Source organism: Pagrus pagrus (genome assembly GCF_965226575.1).
Source record: "Pagrus pagrus genome assembly, chromosome: 8".
In the NCBI taxonomy this organism is placed as follows: Eukaryota; Metazoa; Chordata; class Actinopteri; order Spariformes; family Sparidae; genus Pagrus; species Pagrus pagrus.
Genome location: NC_140192.1, coordinates 26869863 through 26896019, shown reverse-complemented (window position 1 = coordinate 26896019; position 26157 = coordinate 26869863). Strand labels below are relative to the sequence as shown.

Sequence of the window (26157 nt, the reverse complement as noted above, 5' to 3'; positions counted from 1 at the left end):
TATTAATGGAATTTAATTATTGATCACTGAGCATCACTAATGTTGCAGCTGGCTGAGCACATTTTAACTACTTCATGTATTGCAGGGAAGCTTTGTCCAGAATAATACATAATAATTTATTAGTTGGTTATATTTTTTTATTAATAATTTCAATTTGTAAAGACTCTAAGTAACTAAAGCTGTCAGATAAATGTAGTGGAGTAAAAAGGACAGTAGTTCCCCAAAGTTCCATCAAATGGAAAGACTCAAGTAAAGTGCAAGTACTTGCAAATGTACTTTGTTCCACTACACCGATGACTAGAAGAGAACACCCTAGACTTATGAGCTGTAAGAGTTTACTGAATAATACAGTTGTTTAGTTCACAGTAACAATCCACTTGGAACAAACCATCATGGTGTATTTGCAAAATAAAGTACAGGCAGTAGTGTTTCCCTTCTTTCTTTTTCAAAATAAAAGCCCTCTTTCAGGGAATATCAAGATTCACAAGCAACACTTGATGTTTACTCTAGTTTTAAAGATTGTGTGATAGATCTGAAGTGGCAAATCACTAAAACAAAGGTTGTAGTGCAGCAAACATCAAAACGCCGTATGAAAGCAGCCTATTGATTGTCATGTCTGGAATGTGTACGACAGTGTTACTTCTAAGGCAGTGAAAATGTTTACTCCACACATAACTAGTCCACAGTTATTCCTCTAGAAAAGAAAGACAGACACTACAGTAGCTGCACCAGAATATAATCTAAACAGCTCCACAGGCAGGGCGGCCTGCAGAGGCGATATGAGAGATCACAGATCTGATCTCCATTACAATCACTGACCTCTGTTTACTGGAAAGACACCGATCATGACCGGGAAATGGCTTTACAACATGTCTGTGTACAGTTTGTGTGTCCTTGTGTGATTCAAGTGTTTAGATATTGAAATCTTAAACATTTTTAAAAACAAATTTGGCATTTCAAACGTATCCTGACACCTGTGAGCCCAATGTAGTGGCACCAAAATCTTAAGTAAATGTAAACGTATCAAATAGGAATATCTTATATAATATAATATCATTGTAACTTCTATTGACTCTGTTATATTAAAGACTGATCTTGTATATGTATGGAAAGGTAAGTATTACCCTTATGACTTTAGAAATGGCTACATTAAGTAAGTAAATTACATCAGAACCAAACGTTTAAGTTGACTGGCCATAGCACCAAACAAAAGCACATTGGTTTGTATAAAGGGACCAAAGCAACGATTAAAATCATATTCATTTTGCTTACTGTACAGGCAGCGTTATACTGTGGCATGTGCACCAGCGCTTCATAAACTCATTGTGGTTTGACCTATAATGTTAATGTCACTGCTACATTTTCAACCATGGTGATAAATTGACTCAATAAAAAACAAAACGTTGATAAAAGCAAAATATCAAAACACCTTACATTCAGGTACTGTAGATTACACTACAACAAGCTTTTTGCATAAAAATGTGCGACCGAGGTCCTGTACAGTATCTCAAAATATAAAAGCTTCTTTTCACATTTCACAACAAGTGGATGCAGGCAGGCCATGCAAGGGATTGCTTGTTATCTACATAAAAAATATCGAGTCAGATCATGCTTCAAAGTCCCTCGGCCCTCTTTATCGTCAAGTATCATAATCTCTCCCCAGCCGGCGCTGTTGAAGCCGGTGGCACTTGGAGAATACAAAAATATTCAAAGTGGCAGGATTCCCTCTGCTCTTTACAGGAGGAAATATACTTAAAGGCTGGAGGAGATCGCATCCTATGGCCACTTTACTCTCCCTGACAGTCAAGACAGTGGATTTCTGATGCTTGCTCGTGTCGGTACAGGATGCTGGGCCCCCCCCCTCTTCTTTTGGGCGTCAGTGGACCCCAGTCTGTGTCGAGTCTAGGGATTCAGAATGACACTAGTGCCGTCCTCTTTTTCTCTGCGCTGGAAAGTGGCATGAGCCTGCTCCAGATCCTCTATCACCGACAACAGCCGAGCTGCAACGCTCTGACCTGACTTCATTAGCTGAACGTTGCACTCTGCACCATCTATGAAAAAGAAAGTGTGCAATGCTGTCAAACCAAAATAGATGATCATGATGATAACATAAGGACACAAACAGTAAAAAATACACTTCAGATGCTGCAGCCATACCTGGGAGAATGCCAGAGTTTTCTTTATTGCCGGACGTCTGATCACCGTCGGGCACCTCAAGGTGTTTTTTCCTGCAGTATCAGTCAGAAACATTCATCATAAGATCACATTCAAGTAGGAATAACGTCACGTGCTTCCACTCTTGCCAAACAAATCCACCTGAGGAGCATCACATGTCTAACTAGCCTTTAAGAGAAAAGCAGGTATGATTTGCAGGAGGGTGACACATCAGACATCAGAAGGGGAAGATGTTTCAACATGAATCATAAGGTCATTAATCATATGATCACAAACTATTCTCTAGAAGCTGCTTAGTCTTTGCAAGGAGGTCTTTTCAAGGAGGGACAAACATTTGTTTGTCTTGTCAGGAAGCAGCAGCAGCAGCAGCAGAGCTCCTGTGCTGCAACATAGACCTCTAGTGTCCAGTAAGTGAACTGCATCCAAACTGAGGATGTTTACAGACTGTTTTCTGAACTGACCTGAGTTTGTCTCTGCCCTGGAGAATCTGCTTGTATATGGTCTGCGTCTCTACGTCAGGATCCAGCGGGTCACTCCAGTCACCCAGAGTCACAGCTGAGTGGGTTCTACTGCAGCCTGTAACTGAGAACCAGCCTTTTATTGAACCACGGTGCTCTACACACAGGCCAACACAACATATCCTTCAACTTGACATTAGGGAACACGTCATATACATGTGGCTGATAAAATGAGACTGTTGCTCGAGAAAGGCTTTCAGACAGCGACTAAATGTAATTGGTCAGAGAAAATCATATTATGTTTCTCAGGGCTCATTCTCCACTGAAGCAACAGAAACATGGCAGCTACAAATTGGGGGTTTATCCATTAAATATGAATCGCCAGGAGCTCATGCGCTGTTTGAAGCTGGGTACAAGTTAGTGGACCAGGAGGAAAGTAAGAACTGTTGTGGTCTGGATGAAAGACTGCATGCTGATGGACAACACTGCTCATGCCTGGGTTCATTTCTGATGATCCTTCGGGAGGTATCTTGTGTGTAATTTAACATATATGTAGGTGTGGCTCTGCTACATTTTTCAAACATTACACTAAAAACAGTTTAAACAGTGACATCCTCGGCCCTCGTTTGTGCAGCATCAGAAGTAATGAGCGCAGGATTACCAGCACGGTCCGCCTGCAGGCAGCAGGTCCACTTGCCACTGCGATGAGCCCCCGGGTGGAAAGAGGGCAGCATGCGCTCATTGCAGATGCTGGCTTTTCTGATCGCAGACAGCCACTGGTTCAACTCATTCACATTCTGTTCGGACAGAAAAACACCAGTTACCACATACTGTGACCAAAAAGTAATCAGATTAAACTATTGTTATTTCTTTATGCCTGAAGTTAACGTTCCTTCTTAAACTCATGTATCAATGAAATAACATATAAATACAATAATTTTACTTTTTCCAAAAGAAAGCAGAATGAAGTTTATCAAGGGTTTTAGCACCAATTCATGATCTCCATCCATACTAATACACCTGAAGACACATATCACATTGAGATTGAGACATTGAGATTCACGTGCACTAGGCATGTGCATGCCAGTGTAAACAAAAGAAAGACTGTGTTTGGTGGCTTAGTTACAGAAAATACTGTGAATGATTTTTATATTTTGGTTACTTTTTCCGTACTTGCTTACTTTTACATTTAGTTCCATTAAATATGCTAAAGGTAGCGCTGGGTAACAAACTGTAAGACTCTTACACACTCTCTCTCTCAAATACTCAATACCTAAGGAGGTAATCTCATCATTTCAAGTATGCAGCATGCTTGTTGTGCCGAGGTCTAATTGTGTCTGTCTTGAGGCACGCAGGACAAACACTAGGTTATGCCCAGGAGACGGGGCTCACTACGTTTGTGTGTGGTGTAATCTTTTGTTAAAACAGATTTCATACATTTTTTAATATTTTTTTTTTAACAATACCCAGCACTAGTTACAGGTACCAGCTGTTACCAAGGCAACAGGTAATTTTTCCTGAAAATAGGACAAAAATGATGAGGCAGCTAAACGTGACTGCTCTTCCAAGAATCCTCCTGGATAATGCTATTTTTATTCAAACATCATCATCGGCCGTTTTTGTCTTTCTTTTCCGTCATTGTGTTTCAATGCCTGTTTGTGTCTCTCTAAATGTGGACAATACAACGTCCATTCCGTCAATGTACAAACTCAAACACTCCACTATATAGTAACACACACTCCGAGTTCACATTTGCCGATGATGCTACATGCGCTGAAAACAGAGTTTCTGTTTTCAGTGACCTAAAAGTGCTGTTTATGTGAGTATGAAAGGTCAAAACACACAGAAAAAGCTTTGTTTTGAGAAATATCTGTGTACATGTGGACAAGGCCTCAGTGAATCCTTACTTAACTCTAATCTAAAAACTGTCAACAAAGTAATGGATTTAGGAAATAATGATTTTGGTGACTGGCTGGTGTCAGTACCCATGCACCTTGCACTGGATGCACATGGTGTGCAGCTGCCCGTCGTTGTCCTGGGTGATGACCTGCATTACATTCTGCTGCTGAAAGGCATTTTCATCCACCCTCTCCACGGCACACACACACTGAATGGGGATCGAGGAGCGCACCTGCAACAATTCAGCCACAAAACCACAACAACAACACCAATTACCACGAGTAAGGCACAGGCTGCTAATGATGGATCGTGCTTTTGCCTGAGGCAGTTTAGACGGAGGTTTAAGCGAAGTAAAAGAGACATTTGATCACAGAGCAAATTAGTGGAGCAGTGTCTAATACTGAAATATTCTGCACACATTAGGAGAGCAGGAACAGGGTAAGACAAGGAGGAAGTGAAGATGAGATCAGCATGGCAGCAAAGGCCACTTTAAAGTGTAAATCAGCCACTTCCAATGGGAGCTCGCCTCACCGAGACTGGAGTGCTCCAACATTGAGGAAAGGGGCCAGGACATTGTCTGCGATCTGATTTGCAATGTTAGCATGAATATCCACAGCCTTCAATTACCCACCGCCTTTATTCCAGTCACACAAAGACGAGACTGGCTCAAAGAGAGAGCTTTTTACTTGGGTGGAGAGAGCCTGCTCCGCTCTCAGTCCCCCCCTCTCTCTCTCTCAATCTCTGGCTGGTGAATGAGAGGAGATCATTATCACAGGGTTGGGCACCACATGCTAATAACGCTAATGATGTTCTCACAAGGAGACCAACACAAAAATAATGAAGCGAGCTGGGGACGACTAAAATGTTTCCTCTTGTTATGAGCCAAGTTGATAAATGTCCTTCAGAGGTAATACACAGAGGCTGATTCATCAACAGAAGCCGGATCAGCTTCTAATAATAATGGATGAGTCACTTTCACATGATTCTTAGTTTTCACATCTATTTTTGTATTTATGAAAAAGATAATAAGTACGCATTTCTCTGGTAGACATTACTTATTAAAAATGAATATCCAGACGTCACGATAGAAGACAGATTTAAAAGTTCACCTAAAAATAAAAATTCAGTCATTATCTTCTCACCCACATGTGGATAGAAAGTTAGGTGAAGTTTTGAAGTCCACAAAAGATTTCTGGAGAAAAACAGCATTGCAGCATTATTCTGAACGACTGAAGTAGCTGGAGACTTAAAATGTAAAAAAACAACCAAAAAATCCATAAAATGTCTCCATACAGCTCATAATGTGTATTTCAAGTCTCTCCAGATCCTAAATTGATTTGAAAAGATGGTATTTACACCCTCGATGTGCAGTTGAGCTGGTGCAAAACCATTTCAAACAGGATGCGCGCTAACGCTTTTACCTTAGCAGCTATAGTGAAGATTTCAGCTTAGAAAGGGTGTAAATAACATCTCTTTATGAATCAGTTTGGGATCTCTGAGCTGCCGCAGACTTGGATTATGCCGGACGAGGGGTATGGAGACATTTTATGTTTTGTTTTGGGGTTTTTTCTGGTTGTTTTTTACATTTTAAAAGAAGTCCCTATTTTTTCCCCCTTTTGTTGTTAAGGAGAATGCCGCAATGCTGTTTAATGATGAAGCTTCAGAAATGTGTTGTGGACTATAGTGAACTTTTCCTCTGAGGTGAGACACTACACTACACATAAAATGTCTTCTTTCAGACCAGTGGAAAGAAAATCTCCAAAATACACATTTTTCGTTCAGACTTCTGTTCTGAAAGTGTATGCAAATGAGTGCATTTTTAACTAGAAAATGCCCAAATTGCATATTTAAACACACAATTTCAGTAAACATTTAAAACACAAAATTATTTACTTAATGTAAGTAATCAGCTGGGGAAGTTTCACAGTTACATCTTGTTTTCCTATTCACCATTTTTGTCTTAAACTGTATGGAACTTTTTAACATATCTTAGCTATTTCACAAAAGTAGTTTTCCAAGGACTATATTTGTTGACTAGCTGTTGACAGTATTTTCTGATTCATGGATTGATAAAAAGAGATCCAAAATTCCCTCTGTAAATATCTCTGACTTTACTATATTAGCAAAATGAAACAAGAATTTGGAACCTAGCTTTATTCAATGTTCTCATCTGGAACTTTATCCTACATTCATGCATTTTCATGCAACAGAAAATTTCAGAAAAAGTACTACAGAAATAGTTGTCTTGATATACTTAATCAACTGGGGAAGTGTCATGGTGATATCAATTCGTGGTCTGTAGTCATCTGTAGTGTCTCCCCTTACAAACACTAACTAGCCACATCTTGACACAGTGGCTGGATTATAAAGCTCTGTCCTATTGGTTCAATTACCAACCTGCCAGTCAGGTGTCTTGGCGTAGGACAGCGTCTCACTCGTCAACCAGAAGTAGCGTTTCTTGAAGGCAAAGCGGGAGAGCAGTTGGGGTCCCTCTGCCTTGTATTTGTGGAGGTACCCCTCTTTAACAGTGACTGAGGGCATGAAGACAGCCCTCTGTGGCACCTCCGACACTGCAGGAGGAAGTCACAAGAGTTTTAACACTTAGTAATGGCATGTTCATCCACATAAACACAAGGTGGTGCTGTGACAATAAACTGTTGTTTTGTTAAACTACACACAAAAAAATGTGTAGAAAAGAATTTTAGTTACATGTACACTTTTACAGTTTAATGTTAAGTGTCACATTTGTTGAGTCAATGTAAATATTATAAATACATTTAATAACTTAGTCTGATTAAAGTAAAATAATACAGACTTGAACATAAACTTATTTGTTTATACAATTTTTACATGTAAAGTTAAGAGGAACTTCTACATTATTCAACTATTATACATAAAGTAATGCATTACAAATGTGTCATTCTGTCTCCTCACCCTCATGGTTGTTTAATTTATACATATTAATTCAACATGACAGATACATTTAGCATTAAATGTGATACTATACAGCGAACTTATGTAATAGAATTAGATTGAAATTTACATGTAATTAAAATACTTAATAGGCAGTAGGCAGATATTCTTTTTTTCGTGTACAGTGCAAGTCTTCATGTTCAGCACGTTGTTATTGAAGGCACCTCAGCCTCCTCCATCACCACATGACAGACAGCTTCAAAGAGGCTTAACAAGCATCCTCTTCTGTCCAACAAATCCACCCGAAGAGCATTAAATGTCAAAGTGGCCTTTAAGAGAAAAGAGTGGGTGTGATGTGCAGAAGGAGGCAGAAACATGATACATCAGAGGGGGAAGATGTTTCACAACAAACGGCCTCGCTGACACATGACAGTAAGAAAGCAGCCAAGACACGTTGTGCAAGCAGTGTGGCGTGTAGCGGCGTCTGCGGCTTCTCACTCCAGCTCCTCGCCAGCTCGCTGACCGTGTCATCTCTTTTCTACTTTTCCAGCTAGTTATGAATATTTCACCACTGAGCCATAGTGTTGTTTCACTTAATCCTGACGGAGCTGATACGCTAACAGCTGGTCTGTGGCTGATTAACAGCATGACCTCCTCTCCTTTTCATTACAAGTTTAGTGATATGTTCAGTGGTGGAAGTAGTGTGAAAATACTCCACTACAGGTAAATGTCATGCATTCATTCTTCATTCAGTCTTTTTGCTATTATACAGTGATGGAATGTAACTGAGTACTCTCATGAAGTATTTTACCAGAGTACAGTGTTTAAGTATTTGTACTTTACTTGAGTATTTCCATTTTCTGCTACTTTATACTTCCACTCCACCACATGTTGGAGGCAGACATTGTACTTTTTGCTGCACTTCATTCATTTGATAACTTTAGTTACTAGTTACTTTGCAGATCACATGCTGCATCAGAGTGCCACATTTTTAAATTAATTCATTTTATAGGCTATGAGATTACAAAAAACACTGATTCCAAATGCTGAATATCAGATCTGGTAACCGTCCAGGCTGCTAGTCAGTCGACCCAACCCATAGTATACAATATATACATTTATATAAATATTCTGCATGTATAATTACTTTTACTTTTAATACTTAGAAAAAATAGAAAAATTATTTTTGTCACTAAGGTACATTTAATATCAGATACTTTAAGTACTATTCATATGAGTAACTTTCACTTTTACCAAAGTAATATTGTAACATGATATTTTTACTTTTACTAAAGTATGACTTTTGGGTACTTTTTACAACACTGGTTCATATGATTCACTGATTCATAGTACTGCTACATTAATGTACATGTTGCATTTTACTGCTGTAGATGTTTAAAGGGATAGTTTGGGTCTTTTGACGTGGGGTTGTATGAGGTACTTATACCTAGTCAGTGTATTGCTGCAGTAGATGTCAGCTCTCATACCGTCAGCTCTCCCCCTGTGTGGAGAGGCAGCGTGTAGCATATCTGTTTAAGTGTACGCTACATTTTAAACATTTTTGGCGCTTTACATTGCCGTCAGACAGCCCTTTCCTTTGGCACCACATTCCCTCAATTGTGCATTGTCCTTATTCCTACGCACAAGTGCAGCCATGCCTGGCGCGCACTGTATAATACCACAGATCAGATGTTTGGGTTGGACTTCCCGCGGCTGTCTGCTGCCGTGTAAAGCATCAAAAATTTTCAGAACATGGCGTACACTTAAACGGATATATATATTTTAGGAGGGCCTTCTTTAAGGTGGCTAAAATAAGTCTTGCTGACGGTGCTCTGTACAGCAGTACAATGCTCTGCTTGCCTGTCAATGCTACTCGCTGCTTCTACACACAGGGGAGATCTGACAGTCATCTACTGCAGGTAATACACTGACTGGGGATAAGTACCTCATACAACCCCTCATCAAAAGACCCGAACCATCACTCTAAGGTTGAGCTCATTCTAACTCATTTATACTGTATATTGTTGGCTAGTTTAATCTACAGCAATGCATCATATTCTATAAAATCATCATATGTGTGTAGTGTGGCTGCCCTTGGAGAACCACGTATCTCTAAAAAGTCAGTTTTTCATGACTGAATTTTCATTTTTAGGCGTACTGTTCCTTCAAGAAGTAGGAGAAGTTCTCAATACATGAAGGAACACTTCATCCTTCAGTTTATTATTCAAAATGAACACATTTGGAGAAACCTTTCTTTTTCTGAACATGAAGGGTATAAAACATTGTGATCTGAAAATTAACCAGTAATTAAAGATGTCAAACAAATGCAGAGGAGTAAAAAGTAAAATATTATTTCTCTGGGATGTCATGATGTCGAAGTCTCAAGCAGTATAAGCTGTAATTACTAGTCTTGAATTCATACTTGGTATTGTGAACAGTACTTCAGTCAATGTAGTAAGTTACATTCCACCTCTGGTTGTGTTCACTGTGCTCAGTCTTACCAATATCGTGATCTATGTCGATCAACTTGTCCAGGAAGTCTTTGACGGAGGCCACACTGCGGAGGATGATGGGATGAAGAGGCGCCATCCACTGCTCCTTCCCGTGACCCAGCTGAAGGCCCAGGTTCCCGACACTCTGTAAAGCCTGGCGACCACGAAGACACAAAATCCACTCAACACTCACATCTCCAGCACATCAGACCCGCACTTACTGACAGAACTCAGTGTGAGTGACTGCATATCTCAAAGTCGGAGATCAAAAGGGTCCCTGAGGCCAAGCATGCTGTGAGGCCCTTTGTCCGGCCCACGCCCAGGCAGGAAGTCCCTCCCTACACACCTCTCTGAAGCTGGGCTTTGAACCGGAGTCTGGTCGCAGCCACACAGAGGTAAAAATAGCATGTTCCCTTTCTCTGTAGAGGACCCATGGCAACAGCACTTCAGTACCATGGACAGCAAACGCAAAGCCACACGTGGGAGAGCAGCGAGGTTTCACTTATCTTTTAACACGTGACCAGGAAACCCCTGTTTTTAATCGAGTGTGGCCATTTCACATTTAAACGCTCCATCATAACCTGCTAGACACCTTTCTTCTGTTACAAGGAAATGTTTTGTCTGTGGTATCTTTTGTAATTTGATCCATTAGAAATGTTTGAGCAGAGCATGATGTGAGGAGGCATTGTTTAAAGTTTTACAGTAAGTCATGCTGTGCAGGATCTTGAGTTGTCACAAATTTCTTCCTCTAATTCCAGCCTCCAGGACACGAACACCATGTTGTGTTTCTAGTTTAACAATTACAGTTCACTGACATAAAATTAAAATTTCATTCAAACGCATATTATAATACATCTGCCACTAGGGGTATCTTAATCAAAACAATAAAAACAAAAGTAGAGTAGCGTGGGAGGAGTTGTTCGTAGTTGTTGTGTGTAATTCATTCTTTGTCTGACTTTATACGGAAATCATGTTCACAGACGAGGTAATGTATAAAAGTTTTAAGGGCCATCCACACGGAGAACGATAATTATAACAATAGATTTTAACATACCTTTTTAAAAGTTGTTGTAACTCAAGTGGATGGCTGAGTGATGCGCTCTTTGACGATCGCCAGGACCACTGATGTCGACTCACACAAGGTATGATTCAAATTTGTTGTTAAAGGACGACAACTCTTGTAACATGGTGTTGGATTTTTCTAACTACTCTCGTCCCTGAAGAATTTTGTTGACGCATTTCTCTTTTTTTTTTGTTTCTCTGTGCTGTGAAAAATAGGTCATCAATATCCATTCTCCTTATCTGCCGAGTGTCGCCACAGCTGGAGTGTGCAGCACACGCTTTGCGCCGCCGTTTATAGATCGCTATTGTCGATCAGTGTGGATGCTCACATCGTTATCGTTAGAGTTAAAGTCATTAACAGAACAGAATAGTGATTGTTCTTGGTGTGGGCAGCACTTTTTTTTTGTTGCAGTTAGTAACGTTTGCCTCTCTCCTTCCTCACTCTCTGACATATCACCTGATGTTTCGCCATAATTAATGGAGAAAGGCGACCACATTAAACACACCACTACCCTGAGTGAACTTGTCGATTTCTCTTGGTCTGAACACTGTTGGAAACACTTGGGATAATAACACATTACTCAAGAAAATACATAACAAAGGTCCAGTCATTTTTAGACATTTTGATGCAGAAATGTTATATCTTCAATTAGATATTGCTAAATAACCAGCGTCATGTAATTACCTAGCAAGGAGAAAAAGCAAAAAGTCGGCTCAGTGGTATATGTGCTGGTATTCACTGCAAAACTACAAAAGCACTGTACACATAGGGAAACATCATATGTTGTAACCCTGCTTCATATTTATTTGTTTAAATTCCTCGCAGCTGGCAGACAGCATGTAGCCTCATACTGAGTGAATCCACTTGTTTACTTCTGCACTGTGATGTCTGGACATGAATAAATTATTCATAGCAATGTCTGTGTGTATGTCTGTGTTGTTTATCGTACCTTGGCGAGTAGCAGCAGAGTTCTGCTCGTACGCGTATCAGCGTGCTGATCCCTCAGCTGGAACAGTTTCGGTGTGAGGATCGCAGGAGCAAAGAAACGCAGGAAAAAGAATCCACTGATGGCCAGATACTTCACATCCTGTACAAATGGAGTCAATATGACAAGAAAGTTAATGAGCCTGAATGTTTTCTCTCAGGTACACAGCCGTAGCTGAATATATAACATGTAATGTTAATGTAAAACGATTGAATGTCAAATGCACATCCCTACAGATACATTATAATGCACTGATGGTGTTTCAAGCTGTTTTTCTTCTGTGCATTTTCCTCCAGACTGACCTCATTCTCTGGTTCAGCAAATTGCTCCTCTACTCTCTTGTGTAGCTGCTTGAAGGCCACTCTCATGACAGGAGGACACTGATCGACGGAGCCCACGATTGATTCAATGATGCTGGTCAAGTAGCTCTGCAGCATCTCCACACTGCTGTCCCGCACCTCTTGCTCTGACACGGCACCCTTGAATGAAATTCGTCTTTGGAGAGAAAGAAAAACACTGTAAATGATTGAGTCCCTCAACCCATTTACACCTTGTATTAATATGCTGTCTGATTCCAGACACGTTATCTGGATAGTAAATGATCTGATCTTGCCTTTGTGTTTAACCTCGTATTTTTAATGTGTTCTCATTATCCTCACTGAGATCAGATCATTCCTCCTGAGCAAAACCTGCTCCTGAGTAATTTGAGGTAGCAGCAAATCAGCCCCAGACTATGTAAAAAAAAAATCACAGAACTTTGTGAGTTGTTCAGTTGGAGGAAACTATAAACATGATAAAACACTGTTTACAAAAAGTTTTCAATTATTTGTCACCTCCAGTAAATTCAGCAAATGTAATAGGTATGTAAATGTTATTCTTTTATTTGTATAAAACCAAAAGGCGTGTTTTAATAAAATAAAGTTGAAATCCAAGGAAACAAAATACAGACAATAAAAAGGCAGGCATCACAACGGCAGGCAACAAAAGCAGTCTGATTAAGAATCCAAAACCAGAAAGCCTGCATAACGCATTTTCTGGGTGTTTCATGGCACACAGTACAATTACACTCAGTAATTAGAGGTGTGTTTCTTTTAGCTTTCTCGTTTGCTGTCACTCTTAATTTAAACAACAACTTGTGTTCTACGTGCAAATATCTGTATCAGTGTTATGTTGTGTCTCTTGTACAGACTGCATTTACATCTATATACAAACACAATGCGAGCCAATTAGCACCAGATGTGGTCAGTCAGATCTGATGAAGACGCATTTACACCTTGCCTTAAAATGCAATTTTCCTTATGCCTGGATAACTATTCTGATCGCATTTCAGCGAGCATCCCTGTGTCAGCACCTATTGTGTACACATAGTCTCTCAAATAAGACGAAGGACCAGAATCTATGTATATATATTTGACTGAATCACGTAAAAAACACACTCAATTAAGCTCACTAATCAAATTTACAATGTCTCTTACAATATAACTGATAACCTATGTGTTCCTGATTATGTCATTACATGTCAGAGCATGCTATTTCAACGACTGGACAGAAAAACAGAGATACTGACGGCAGAATTGTCTGGAGACATATTTACACAGGGAGTGGAGACAACAAATAAGGTGACGGCAGGCAGATGTACTGCAGGCGTAGAGCATGTCAGATCCTGGATGATCTCCCTCCATGTCAGAGATAGACATCTCAGGGGGCTCATAGCTGTTGCCAAGCAACAGCCTTCCCCCTTTTTCCAGCCTTTTTTTTTTTTCATTTTCTCACATTGATGTCTTCCTCTCAAGGGTGAAGCGTTAAGGAAGTCGTTTTTTTCCTGTGGCAGCTTTTACTATTCGACCATTTTACCACACAGATTGTGAACTACACACAAAAACCTACCACCAGAAATCCACTCATATCATTTGTGGCTTAAGACAAGTGCCTGTGAAGCAGATCTGTTACTATTATTAGGTCAGAATACAATAATGGCATTGTGTTTTACCTTGTGCGGTTCAGGTCGATCTTACATGGGTCCAGCTCGATGTACTTCTTCTCATCAAAGATGCGGTTGATGATGGGCTTCAGCACCTCATGCAAATACAGCATGCCAACAGCCTGACAGCAAAACAATACCATATGTTGAAGAGATCTCATGTGCATCTGTGCTAACGAGATTTCATTCTAAATGTGTAAATCCGCATCATAGAGAGCGTAAACAAGGCACAGAATGATACAGCAGGGGAGCAGAAGATATGAAACTAACTCAACGTATATGTAACAGAGACGAGGAAGGAGGACAATGACTGAAAGGTTAGAGATAATAATAACAGTCATGCTTTTACTCACGGCAGAGACAGAAAAATCAATTACTTAGAATGTCTGAGAAAATAAAAGAGACGCGTCAACACACCTTCATGAATTGTTCCATGGCCTTGGAGGAAAGAGAGTTTGAGCGAAATAAAGTGTTTGGATCAGCTAGGAGAGCAAAACAGAGAGTAAGAGTTATAGAAATACATTAATCAATAACATTTAAAGGTGAAATTTGTCAAATATGGAAGAGAATTCAAGATAGCACCAAAAATACGGGAGGCAACATATCACCAAAGTAACCAACAACTGCTGCTCATTGCTAGCTACCTTTGGTTGTAGCTAGCTACCGTTCCTCTATTACACTAAAAGCTAAAAGAGCTTGTGAAACGTAACAATCTCGCCACTGACATACTGCAGCTATTATCTCCCAGTTGAAACCTCGGGGGCTGTCAGACTGTCGCCTCTTGTGGTACAAAGTGTTATCAGGAGACTGGACGGGTCGGGGCTAGCTGGTTAGCATGCTAACTTCAGTAGAAATCACTGCAGCACATTACATAGACGTCTGATGTAACGACAGCACTGTTGTATCTTCAAACTCTGTTGATAATGTTATTTTTTAATGTTTAAAACTAAAATTTCTCCCAATTTTTTTTATTTGTCTCCATCTGAATCAAGGAAACAAAGATGGAGAATTTCTCCATATAAAACTGCCTTCTGATAAACTTGTGATTTTTGGCATAAACTTTACTTGTGTCACTTCACTAAGTGATCTCAGTCGGCTCTCTCCACGTAGTTTAAATAATGAGATATAAAAAACACTGACTTCATTTCCTGTCATCTCTCTACTGTTGTCTGTCTGAAAACGGCATTTAATGCCCCAAATAGTCCTAAGAAGACATCGAGTTTGATGCTTATCTTTGGGCAGAAACAGAAAAAGGTCCCACCACTCTATTAATAGTTTCCAATGAATGTAATGAAGCTACATTTAAGCTTTCACAGAGAGCCTCATCAGGCACATAATGACACATGGCTTCATTAAATTAATTGAAAGCTCTTAATGCAGTGTGTGGATCCTTCGGCTGTTTCCACCCTCAGCACAGGCTCTTGGTCTGGTAGATGTGCATGCTTTCTATTCTGTTTGATCTTCGTTTATCAGCCAAGAATTGATTGACATTTTCGCAACCCAAGGCTGAGTTTCACAAGTACTGCTGCTACGGGTCTGAAAACAATTTGACGATGTCGTGAAGTGGCGTGGGATCATGGGAGTTGTTCTATCTACCTGAAGTGACTCAGGCAGAAATGTTTATGGACAAGGTAATGTATTGAAGTTTTATTCACGTTATGTTTTGTCTTGTTCACCATCTTCCTTCCTCTCTCTGCATATCATATAATGTTTCCCCGGAAGTTATAGCAGGCGAACAAATAAAACAATGCTGAAACATTTTTGTAAAATCAGATTTCTCTGGGTTTGAAAATTGTTGTAAACACGTGGGATAATGTTAGTACAGAACTCAATAAAATATATAACACAGATTTAGTCATTTTTAAGCATTTAAAGGCAGAAACGTTAGATATAATGTGTTTGTATCATTCCAGGTGGCAGTACTAAAATATCCATGCTGACAGGCCTTGGTTGCCAGGTAAAATTTTTTGGATTCAAAGATGCTGACATATGGGGGAAGGCTGGGTTTTTCAATGCAGCCCAGTGGGTGTACAGTACATTTCCCTTTTCTTTACCCCCGAGCCTAACTTTAATGTCTGGCTGCTCACAGCATCTATTCCTGATCAAGCAGTTAGCGTTTGGATCATGTGGAGTTGCTATGGAGACTTGGGCACTATGCTTATTATCTCAAACTACACTAACAGAACCCAAAGACCACCAGAGCCAAACTCTGTGTGTGAATTAGCAATGGGGACGTGGTGCGGAGGCAAAAACATGACTAACACAGACCACAAGAGAAGCCATGAAAAGACTGTTGGGTGAGTAAATAATTGGCATTGAGCTAGTAAATATAGTGCTGGTAGACTTAAGCTGCCCACACACAGACCGTGAACGTGGTGTTCAGAGACCTTCATGTCAATTCACAGTTAAACAGAAGCAGCCCTCAGAAGGTCTCTGGAGAACAGAGCAATAACAAACACGCATGTCCCAAACTCTGACTAATAAGAACATGACTAATAGAGATAAACTTAGGTCTTATGCACACTGAGTATTGTGTAATCACAGTTGTTACATGTCTTAAGCTAATGTATGTAGGCGTTAAATTAAAATAATGCCTCTCTATGCGACAAGAGCACATGAGTCAGCTCTCTGAAGTACAAGCTAGAGTACACAGCATTCAGACTCTTTGCATATCCAACATTACATTTCTCCAAATCTGTGGTTTGGTTCAGACCACAATTTATTGTTGTTTTTGTTTTTTAAGATACAAATTACTGGTATGAGAAAATGTCTGTAATTAAAATACAAGTAATTGTATGTAAAGACTTTCTATGCAAAGTGATATTATTACATTTTAGCCATTTAGTAGCCTCAGTATGGGTTAGTTGTTGTTGAATAGCGACGGGGGAGCACCACATTTAAAATCACGTCATTATTTTGTGATATTGAGTTGATCTTTCAAGTAACTTGGTGTTTACTTTATCTGTTCTTTTAAGTCCTAATGTAGCCCATTCTAATTTTGCACTGAACATAGATCATGTCAGTGGTTAACAGTTTAACCACTGACATTTAAGGGAAACAGGATTTTTCATATATTACTAATGACTGAACGATCATCTATAGTCAAGGCAGCCAACTATCAATTAAAGGAATTAAAATCTGCATCCCCACTATGAAGATAGATTAACAATACAAATTGACTTCACATAAATTTACTAAGTAAACAAAAATAAATAAACAAAAAACACTTTTCTTAAGCCCAGTCTACATATTAAGACGTATGCATTGTGGATGTGATGTGTATTTGGCTGGCAGTTCTAATATTGTTCCTTTAGTCTTACTGGTGTGGTTGACCTCCCGGGTGTTAAGGTAATCCAGGAATGGCACCACCAGGCCCTGGCCAAGGTAGATCTTCACCAGGGTCATGGCTACATCCTGCCGGCTCTCGACCGTGGTCACCTCCTCCAGCATGGTCAGCGCACTGCTGTCTTCCACCTGGTGAGAAGCGGACTGAGGTCAAACCAAGACATGCTGCTGACACGGACAAAGCGTTTTTCTGTCATATGGATCCCACACAAAATGAGTGAACCGGGCTGAGTCGAGAAAAGTGTGGATTAAGTAAAGGGAAAGGTTCAGTATTAGTACTGAAGACAAATTGTGATGCTGACCTCTGTAGGGGAGATGACAGACTCCACCAGAAGGTGAATGAGGGGCTGATAGTACACAGACGGCAAGATCCGATCCTCCACCAAACGCACCTTCAGACGCAGAGCCCCCAGCTTGCCACTGGCAACAGAGCAAAACACCCCAGAGTGAGTAAGAGAGATTTTCTGCACACACTGATCTTATTATGAGGTAAGTCTCCATTTAAAATATGCTGGCAGAGAAGGAGAAAGGTGAATCTGAAAGCAGCCAGAATGTTTATGTGGGAAAGGTGTTTTTTTAACAAACATAAGCCCCTGGACTACTTTGTTTTTCTGTTAGTTAGACACTTGATTATCTTTGGATTTGTTTAAAATTATTGCACGATTCTTAAAATTCCCAATTTGATTTGACTTTCAATTTTAAGGTCACGATTCGATTCCATTCCATTCTTTTGATTTAAACTTTTTTTCCAGCACAGACAGCTATGCACCAGGATTCGTTTAAGTGAATACGATGAACTTTCAGTTTTGGTTTATTATCGCTGCCCTTTTTCTACAAAAGCAGTACAACACCAGCGCCTGCTGTCATGAAGATCTTTGCTAGCTCATGCCGGAAGCGTGTGCTTTGAAGAGGTAATGTATTTATATGTCTTTTTATATGTGATCAGACCTGAGCACAGGCATTAATAATAACTATATAAAAATATCAGTCTCGTTTGCTGTTACAGGCCATTTATATTCATCAGAGGAATCACAAGACTGTTTCATAAACACTGAAAAGTTCCTTGTAGTTAAAATCAACAGATGGTTTTATCCTGATAACTGTGATTTACATTTTTTAATTCCTCTTTAGTTTAGGTAAGTTCAATTACTAATCACCAAAAATAAAGATCCCTGAGTACAACCAAAAATAACACCCTTCTGGGATTCAACAATAAACAACAAAAGATAGAAACTCAGTTTGTTACAAAGTTTGTTTTCTGAAACCTGTCACAAGTAAACCCTCTTCCCAAAGGATTTCTGAAAAAGAAAATAAACCCAACAGCTTTCTCTGGTGGCAGTCAATTGATCGTCTTTGTGTACACATGATACGTGCCCGGAAGCGCAGCTAAAGGCAACTGGTACGATATTTTTTCTTCTTCGGGTGTGCACAAATATGCGGAGGAGGAGAGAAAAAAAATATTGGGAGAACTGTTGATCCCGATTTTAATTTCAAAATTGAGAGATCATTCCCATCAATTTTTGGTTCAGAATCAGAATCTTGACACATTATTTAGTCCTTACGTTAAAGAAAACTGTGAAAAAGGTCTGTTCACACTGCTTTCAAAAGCCAACACACTTCCGCTACTTTGGTAAAAGTAGGTCTCTAACCAGCTTCTACTCCCCTAAATAACTGAGTCACTTCCTAATAAACCTCTGAGATTCACTTTACTTTGACGCCATCCTTTAGCGCTTCACTCAGCTCCCTTTGTTCTAAAATTATCGCAAGGAACAGATGCTGTCAGAGACCTGGCTCTACACCTGTGAATGTTCACTGAAAAGCCAGAAAGACGGCATGGAGAGGAACAGACACTTTCATTGAGTGCATTCTAAAACACTGTGTGAAAACTGTTGATCAGTATGAGTCTTAAAGCAAAGTTCTTGACTCAGTTATACAAACACACAAACTCACTACATTGAACAAACAAGCACACCCATAATCCTCACCCTGCGTCAACCTCATTGTTTCCCAAGGGCAGCAAACGAAACCAGCCCTCTAACAGAGGTGTCTTGTGCAAACAAGCAAAAGGGATTTCCACCTGAGGAAATAAAGAACAAACATGGATACAGTACCAGGAGGGAAAAATAACTCATTAAAGAATTTACAATGGGGAAAATGTACTGTACTGTCACGATCAGAACATGAAATCTATGAAATATGGATTATCGTACTAATTACGGCATCCTCACCTTTCCCAGAAAGTCATTCCTGCCCACCATGTCCCAGTCCCAGACCTCCACCGTCACACTACCCTCCTCGCTCAGCTCCGCTGGGTCCAGCTCCAGCTCCAGGGTCTCTCCCCAGTGAGGGAAACGGGTCTTCTTGATAATCTAAAACCCAGCAGGTAGGGCTGTTAGGAAGCCCTAAAACAAGATCTCTCTTCACTAAACTTCACAACACTAACATGAAATAAAATGACAGACAATAAGACATCATACAACCATCAATTACAATGGAAGGAACAGTTCACCTAAAAATGAAAATAACGTCTTTCCTAATCAATTTAGGATCTTGGGGCATCTGGAGACCTGGATTACGCTGGACAAGCTGTATGAAGTCATTTTATGTTTTTTGTTTTCAGTTGTTTTTCTACTTTATAAAGTCCCCATCGCCTTCAGTTGTTGCTGTGAAGCTCCAGAGATGTTTTGTGGATTACTAAACTTCACCTGACTATTTCATTTGCATGCGGCTGAGTAGATAATAATTGAATTTTCATTTTTGGGTGAACTGTTCCTTTAAGGTTCAGCTGAAACCGACACATACTGTCCTGTCCGTTCACACACATACTGTAGAGCTCACCGAGGTCTCTGCACTGTGGTTGTTGAAAATAACTCTTGCAAATGGATCAGAGGTTCCAGAAATGTCTCTTGGAGCCAAGTCTCTGCGGGTATCACCAGATCAAAAGGACATCAGAAGTGATCAATACACTAAAAACCTCAACAAGCTCCCGGTACCTGTTCTGCAAATTCAATTAGTTAGTGTGGGGCAGCAGTAAAAAAACAAGACTTTCTACGTGACCTCATCCTTTCAAACTTAATTCACATTCATCAGATGCACGTCTGAATCACACAGTGTCAAACCCTGATTGACATGCTCATTAGTGCCCTGCCTGAGAGGGAGAAGCTGTAGCCCGGGACACACAGATGGGGCAGTGAGTGGTGCGATAGTGGCAGGATGACTCAGAAGGGGGGTGTGGACGCCTGCAGGGTGATGCCGATAAGATGTCAGCACAGAAGCAGTGATGGCACTGCAAGGATTCAGCTACAGAAACTTAACTTCTGACTGATGACAAATTAATCACTTTAACTACATTTAAGATAAATGATAGTCTCACCCTTTGAAACTATATTTGCACATGCTGTCTACTGACCCCCCTGGTCGTGAGCTATCTGTAAATGTGCTCATTTTCTTGCAGCTGAAGGATTTCAATCTCACAGTTATGTTACCTGGCTTCAATGACTTTACACCGCAGGCTGATCTTCTCTGCATCTTTCAGCAGCTCCAGACTCAGGTGGATCTCACCCTGGACTTCATCATCAGGGTCGACCCTCGTCAGGTTCACCCAGCTGTCTAACCCTGACCACAGCACACAGAGAGATATCACTCATTAAAACACTCATGTCTGCGTTAAATATTATAAACGATAATAAATGGTAGGGATGCAAATTATATTGTTGCTTTTAGTAAACTTAGAAATTGATTCATTAACTGATCATTTCAGTGACTGTCAATGTAAAATTATTCTTAACTCAACAAAAAGAGAGCTGAGCAAGTAAAATTAGAGAATCACGTAATCAATTAGTTGATCGACAGAAAAATAATCTGCAACTTTTCTCATAATCACTTAAAGTTCCAGCTCCTCTGTTGAGAGGATTTGCATCACTGTGGGTTTTAGGAAATTGCAGTGGCCATTTTATCTTTCATCTTTACATGTTTGGGTAAGTACATATTTTAAAATAGGAAATTTTGAGCAGATGCCCTGCGAATACAAGACAAGGTGAAGGCATGCACAGTCAAAGAAAAGCCTGCAGTACAGTCCTTGGCAGTCTGAACAACATGTAAATTACATTTCAGTCATGTTGAATTCAAAGTGTTCTTTTTCATCACTTGAGAAATAGCAGACACAAGCTTGGGTACGATGTCAAGGCCAGACTGTGAGAAGACTCCTGTGAGGGAGTAACTGACTCAGTACCGCCATTTGTAGCAATTAATCACAGGAGTGAAGGCCACGCCAGGTGGCTCTCAGGAGAGAAGCATCAGTATGCAGCTAACATACTCTGGTAAATACTTTGGGCAATCTAATAAAATTGCAACATCATCACGACATACCGTGATTTTAAAAGCTGTGTGTCTGGCCAAGACAGTTCAGAGAGTGCTAGAGTTCATGCTGAGGTAAACACTGTGAGCACTTTCTTGAATGTTAAAGGCTTTGTTAGAGAGCCAGACATTAAATGGTTTGGAGCCATTTAAAATGCTTTGGTTGCTCTGCTCATTTAACAGCGCTGTGGGCCTCCACACAATAGGACGGTTTATGAAAAAAACCCAAAAACCCTTTATGCAGACAAGCTCCAGCAGAGTCATCAGCGTGAGTGCTGATTTCATTACATTAAATGTGAGCCAATGAAATTGTGGGAGCCATTTTTTTGTTGTTTTGTTAAAGAACTACAAGTCAATCAATGTTTGAGTTAAAAATGTGCAATCACAGTGCGTCCTGAAGTTTCACAAGTCAAAGTCAACAAGTTTAATTCTATTATCCATCCGGTGAAGTGTGGTGTGTCTTCAGATTGATTTTCAACTTTTGTGTTGTGGCTTTCAGTTACGTCGCTAAGCCTCATGGACACCTATAGGGGTGGACTTGCTGCGTTCACGTGCTCCTCCGCTGGTTCCATTCCCCAAGGTCGGAAGTTGTACTTCGGACTTCGGTGTGTTCATGTGTGTCATGTTAGAATGTGGGAGCGAAGTGGACGCCAAAAAAAAAACGCAAAAGTTGTTTCGCATTTTTTTCACTCAGAGCGTTTAAACATGTTAACAGCTGTTTCCAGTATTTGAGTGACAAGGAAGAGCAAATGAAATGATACAGGGACTACAATACATGAGTTTGGTATAAGTCTCTCATCATCAACCCAATGTTTACTTTCCACCATTTTTCAGACATTCCAAGTTGTTGTTCCAACTTGAGAGGGAATTTTCCCACTCGGAAATAAATTTGTCCTATAATTCAGACAGCACATGAACGCACAGTAAATAACACTCACATGTTGAGTTGGCTTGATTGATGATTTAGATTTGGGTTGCGGCAGGGGGAGTAAGTGAAAAAAAACAACTCAATGTGATGAATGCATCAAAAAACTTAGTATATGCATCCTGAATATCCAAAATAACTTTCTTCTCAGCATCCTCATATAACACAAATACGTATGTCTGTTTTAAATAAAGGAGGATGTACTGTGATTGTGACATTTAAACTCAAACTGCAACACCATGTAGTTTTTTTAAAAACAAAACAACAAAAAATGGCTCCTGGACAAATTAAATGTGTGAGAGAACTCTAAGAGACATTCCCACAGTTTTAAAACGGCTTCTCTCCTCAATCACTCAGACCTTTGACTTGCTCAGAGGAAGCCATGTATGTGTAACCTCTGAGCTTTGGTCATACACCCACCGCCTGACAGACTGATGCAGATCTGTTCAGTCGTACCTTTAGCTTGAGATCCAATGGCATCTTTACTCAGAGTTATCTTCCCAATAACATCATCGTGGCTGTGGAACAGATAAAAGAAGAGATTATGACACAGAGGCGTTTGAAAATACGATCAAAGTTGTTTGATCTTGCTGGAGTTAAATGAGGTGAATCTGAAGACAGGCTGATTAGAGAACTGGTGGTCACGAGAAGAGGAGGAAAAAACAACCTTTAATCACTCAGTCTGGGCGACCATCTGCCTCATGATGTTTGTTTATTCAAAGCTTGGTGTTTTTCTTCCCCAAACATTTGAAGTGAACAGGAGGTTTTGACCCAAATATATCAAATCAGAAGCCAAGTTAAGAAAACACTCCTGGCTTAGAGGACTTTAAAACAACTGCCAAGCTCCATCAGTCAAAACTTGTGATTGAATAAGATGGAATGATTTTGAGAAAACTTCGGATGACAGTTTACCCAATCGTGTCCTCGTCCATGACATGAAAGGAGAGTGAGTGGAACCCCATGGGGAGGTGCAGCGTGTACTCTTCACCCCAGAAAGGATTCAGGTTCTTCCATACAGTGGCGGTCCTGAAAAGAGAGGTTTAACCAGACCTCACATGAATGTATGCAACAATAGAGTCCAGTAGAGTAATAATGGCATGATTGTACTTGTGAAAGCAGGATAATCCCTCATTTCCCCACTTTGTAGTGTGCCTGAGGAAAAGGTTGGCCAAAATATTGATACTTTAGTGCTTTTTCAATATGCGTTTCAAACAAAATGACATCTGCTTTCGACAGCAATCTAAAGTATCAAAGCTATAAAAAAAAACTAATCAACAATGAGATTTTGTACCAAATCTCTGCACAGATACCAACATCTTTCTGTACCAGCACTGCACCGCAACAGATCATATGCTTTTCAAGTAATATGTAAAAAGTACAAAATCAAATTGTTTTTTTCTGATGTTTATCTAAAATTAGCTTTTTTTGTGAATTCCACTTGCTTAGCCCTTGAAAATATTAAATGAAAACATCCTGACAAATCCCCCTTTAGTAGGTCTGCTTAAAACTTTGTGACATATGCTGCTTTGCAAACAGGCAATGCATAATTTTATGGCATGACATGGTACAAAGGTAAGCAATCACTGCTCTACATTGAGTTCAGATGTCCTGCTTAAAAACTATTGCAGCCTCTACATAGGAAAGAACATCAATACATTTTTATGCTGACTGAATGTGTCTATAAAAAAATAGTACTGAAAACAAGTCCAGAATACAGGCACTGACTGCCTGGTCAGATTTGTGGTTTTGTTTATCTATTCCTTGATCAGTGGTTCCTGATTTGGAACATTTTAATTTCATTTACGCAAGTTTATATATTATTCATTTCATGTTTTCTTTTTTATAAAACATCTAAATTAAAAAAGAGGTGTTTCATAGAAAGACATGATTGTACTCCTTAATATAACCTACAATCGGAACAATTTCTGAACCCTGTATTGTTGCGATAAAACCTCGTATTTCTAAGAGCGTCCTGCAATCGTTATCTCCCAACACGATCTAACAGCCACATCATCCATGAACATCACACTCAAGGAGTCAGTTGGCCACTAACACCACAAGTACAAGATAATTAGTGTGAGTGTCTGCAGTGAATCATGGTGCTGTTTTCCCTCATGATGCCAGATGGAACAATAGCCACTGAATTTAACCCCAACAGCAAACGTGTTTTTTCTGGAGAGCAATCTGGCTGGCTGTCAAACAACACAACCTGGAAATAAACTGTACTGGAGCTGCTGTGTTTGAATAATTTGGAGGATGAACTCATCTGTACTTTTGCACTCAGGCACCTCTGAACTCGTGTACTCTGCTCCCAGCATTCTCCTTGCTTACACCAGGATCTCCCTGCAATAATTGATGCAGCCTCTCCATGGTTACCTGCGGGTGTTTTAAAGGCCAGACCGGTATCAGGTTCTCTGCATTGGAGGGGCCACGCCGTGGGCACCAGCACCCTGATCATACACACTCCAGCCTGGTTTACATGTGCAGAGTAGCGGGAGCACAGCCACACACACTAAACTACTGCAAATATCTCACCTGGGATGAAGATATTCAAAAACAGACTACTGATATCTTCTGGCTGCAGCTTGATATAAAACAAGATGCTTTCCATGCACATATCTTCATTAAGAATCAGGCAGAACTCACCTGGCCACAACTTCATTGTCGACTTTTACAATGCAGTATGGGTCACTGGTCCCGGAGCTTAAGATGAAGAGAAAATATAAAGAATGAGACATATAAGCATAGTCAAGTCACCTGCTCACGTGTTTCATTTTACGTCTCCACATACGCTGAGGTCTATTACACCTGACTCTCACCTATAATTCCTTCAACTGTTTCACTGGAATGCAGCCTGACCAGGAAAATGGAGGCTTAACTTTTTCTTTCATCTGACTACCCTGATGAATTTAAACAATGTCGAGTCTGTCTATTCTGACACTTGAGCACAGAAGCACATGCCATTCAGAGATTACTTACACGTCTTTGGCGGGGAGGTTCCTGCCCTCGACAATTCTGAAATACAGAGATGTGTTTCTGGCCATTTTGAGTCGAGTGAGCTATTAATCCAGTTCCTCCTATGTTCCCATACGCGCTCTTATAAACAGTGGTCTCCCCTCTGAGTTTTCTTCATTTCACGGCACCTTCAGCGCGTGACGGCGCGCAGCCCACCAGTAGCGCGCGACACAGGCGCGCATGCATCCATCCCAGTCAGTGCGGCAGGCTGAACACTGTGGGAGACGTTGAGGACAGATGAGCCGGGTTTTGGCGATGTCCGTCTTAAAGCAGCTCTTCTTAAACAGGACAAATGTATGAATCATCAGAAATGTCCATTCTGACATGAACATGATCGGATAAATTGCATTTACAGCAGCATTTGAGATGTAATGTTTTCATATTTAACATCGTTCACAATCTGTGTGTAACTGCTGCTGTTGCCTTTTCAAATACCATGTCGTACAACAATTAAATTAGTCATTTGTAATCCCCGTAAATGTATGGTCTTACCTGGTAAGTGCCTGATCCTCTGGAGCGTCTCTTCTTTGATAAAGGGCGCCACCTGGCG

The 26157-nt window shown here is 40.2% G+C and overlaps 1 protein-coding gene across 1 annotated transcript; it reads right to left on the bottom strand.

Moving 5' to 3' along the window:
• Positions 1-230: 230 nt before the first annotated feature.
• rasal1 (RAS protein activator like 1) lies at positions 231-26157 on the bottom strand. The gene is made up of 22 exons (XM_084359657.1): positions 26100-26157; positions 25572-25882; positions 25239-25295; positions 23505-23618; positions 23049-23110; positions 20797-20926; positions 20150-20231; positions 19540-19680; positions 19297-19388; positions 17614-17731; positions 17287-17440; positions 14384-14448; positions 13976-14088; positions 12288-12480; positions 11950-12087; positions 9947-10091; positions 6930-7102; positions 4627-4764; positions 3295-3430; positions 2637-2757; positions 2158-2228; positions 231-2051 (listed from the first exon to the last, which is right to left on the bottom strand). Exons 2-22 carry the CDS (start codon positions 25634-25636, stop codon positions 1903-1905), a joined length of 2457 nt encoding a protein of 818 aa, XP_084215783.1. The 5' UTR covers positions 25637-25882; positions 26100-26157; the 3' UTR covers positions 231-1902.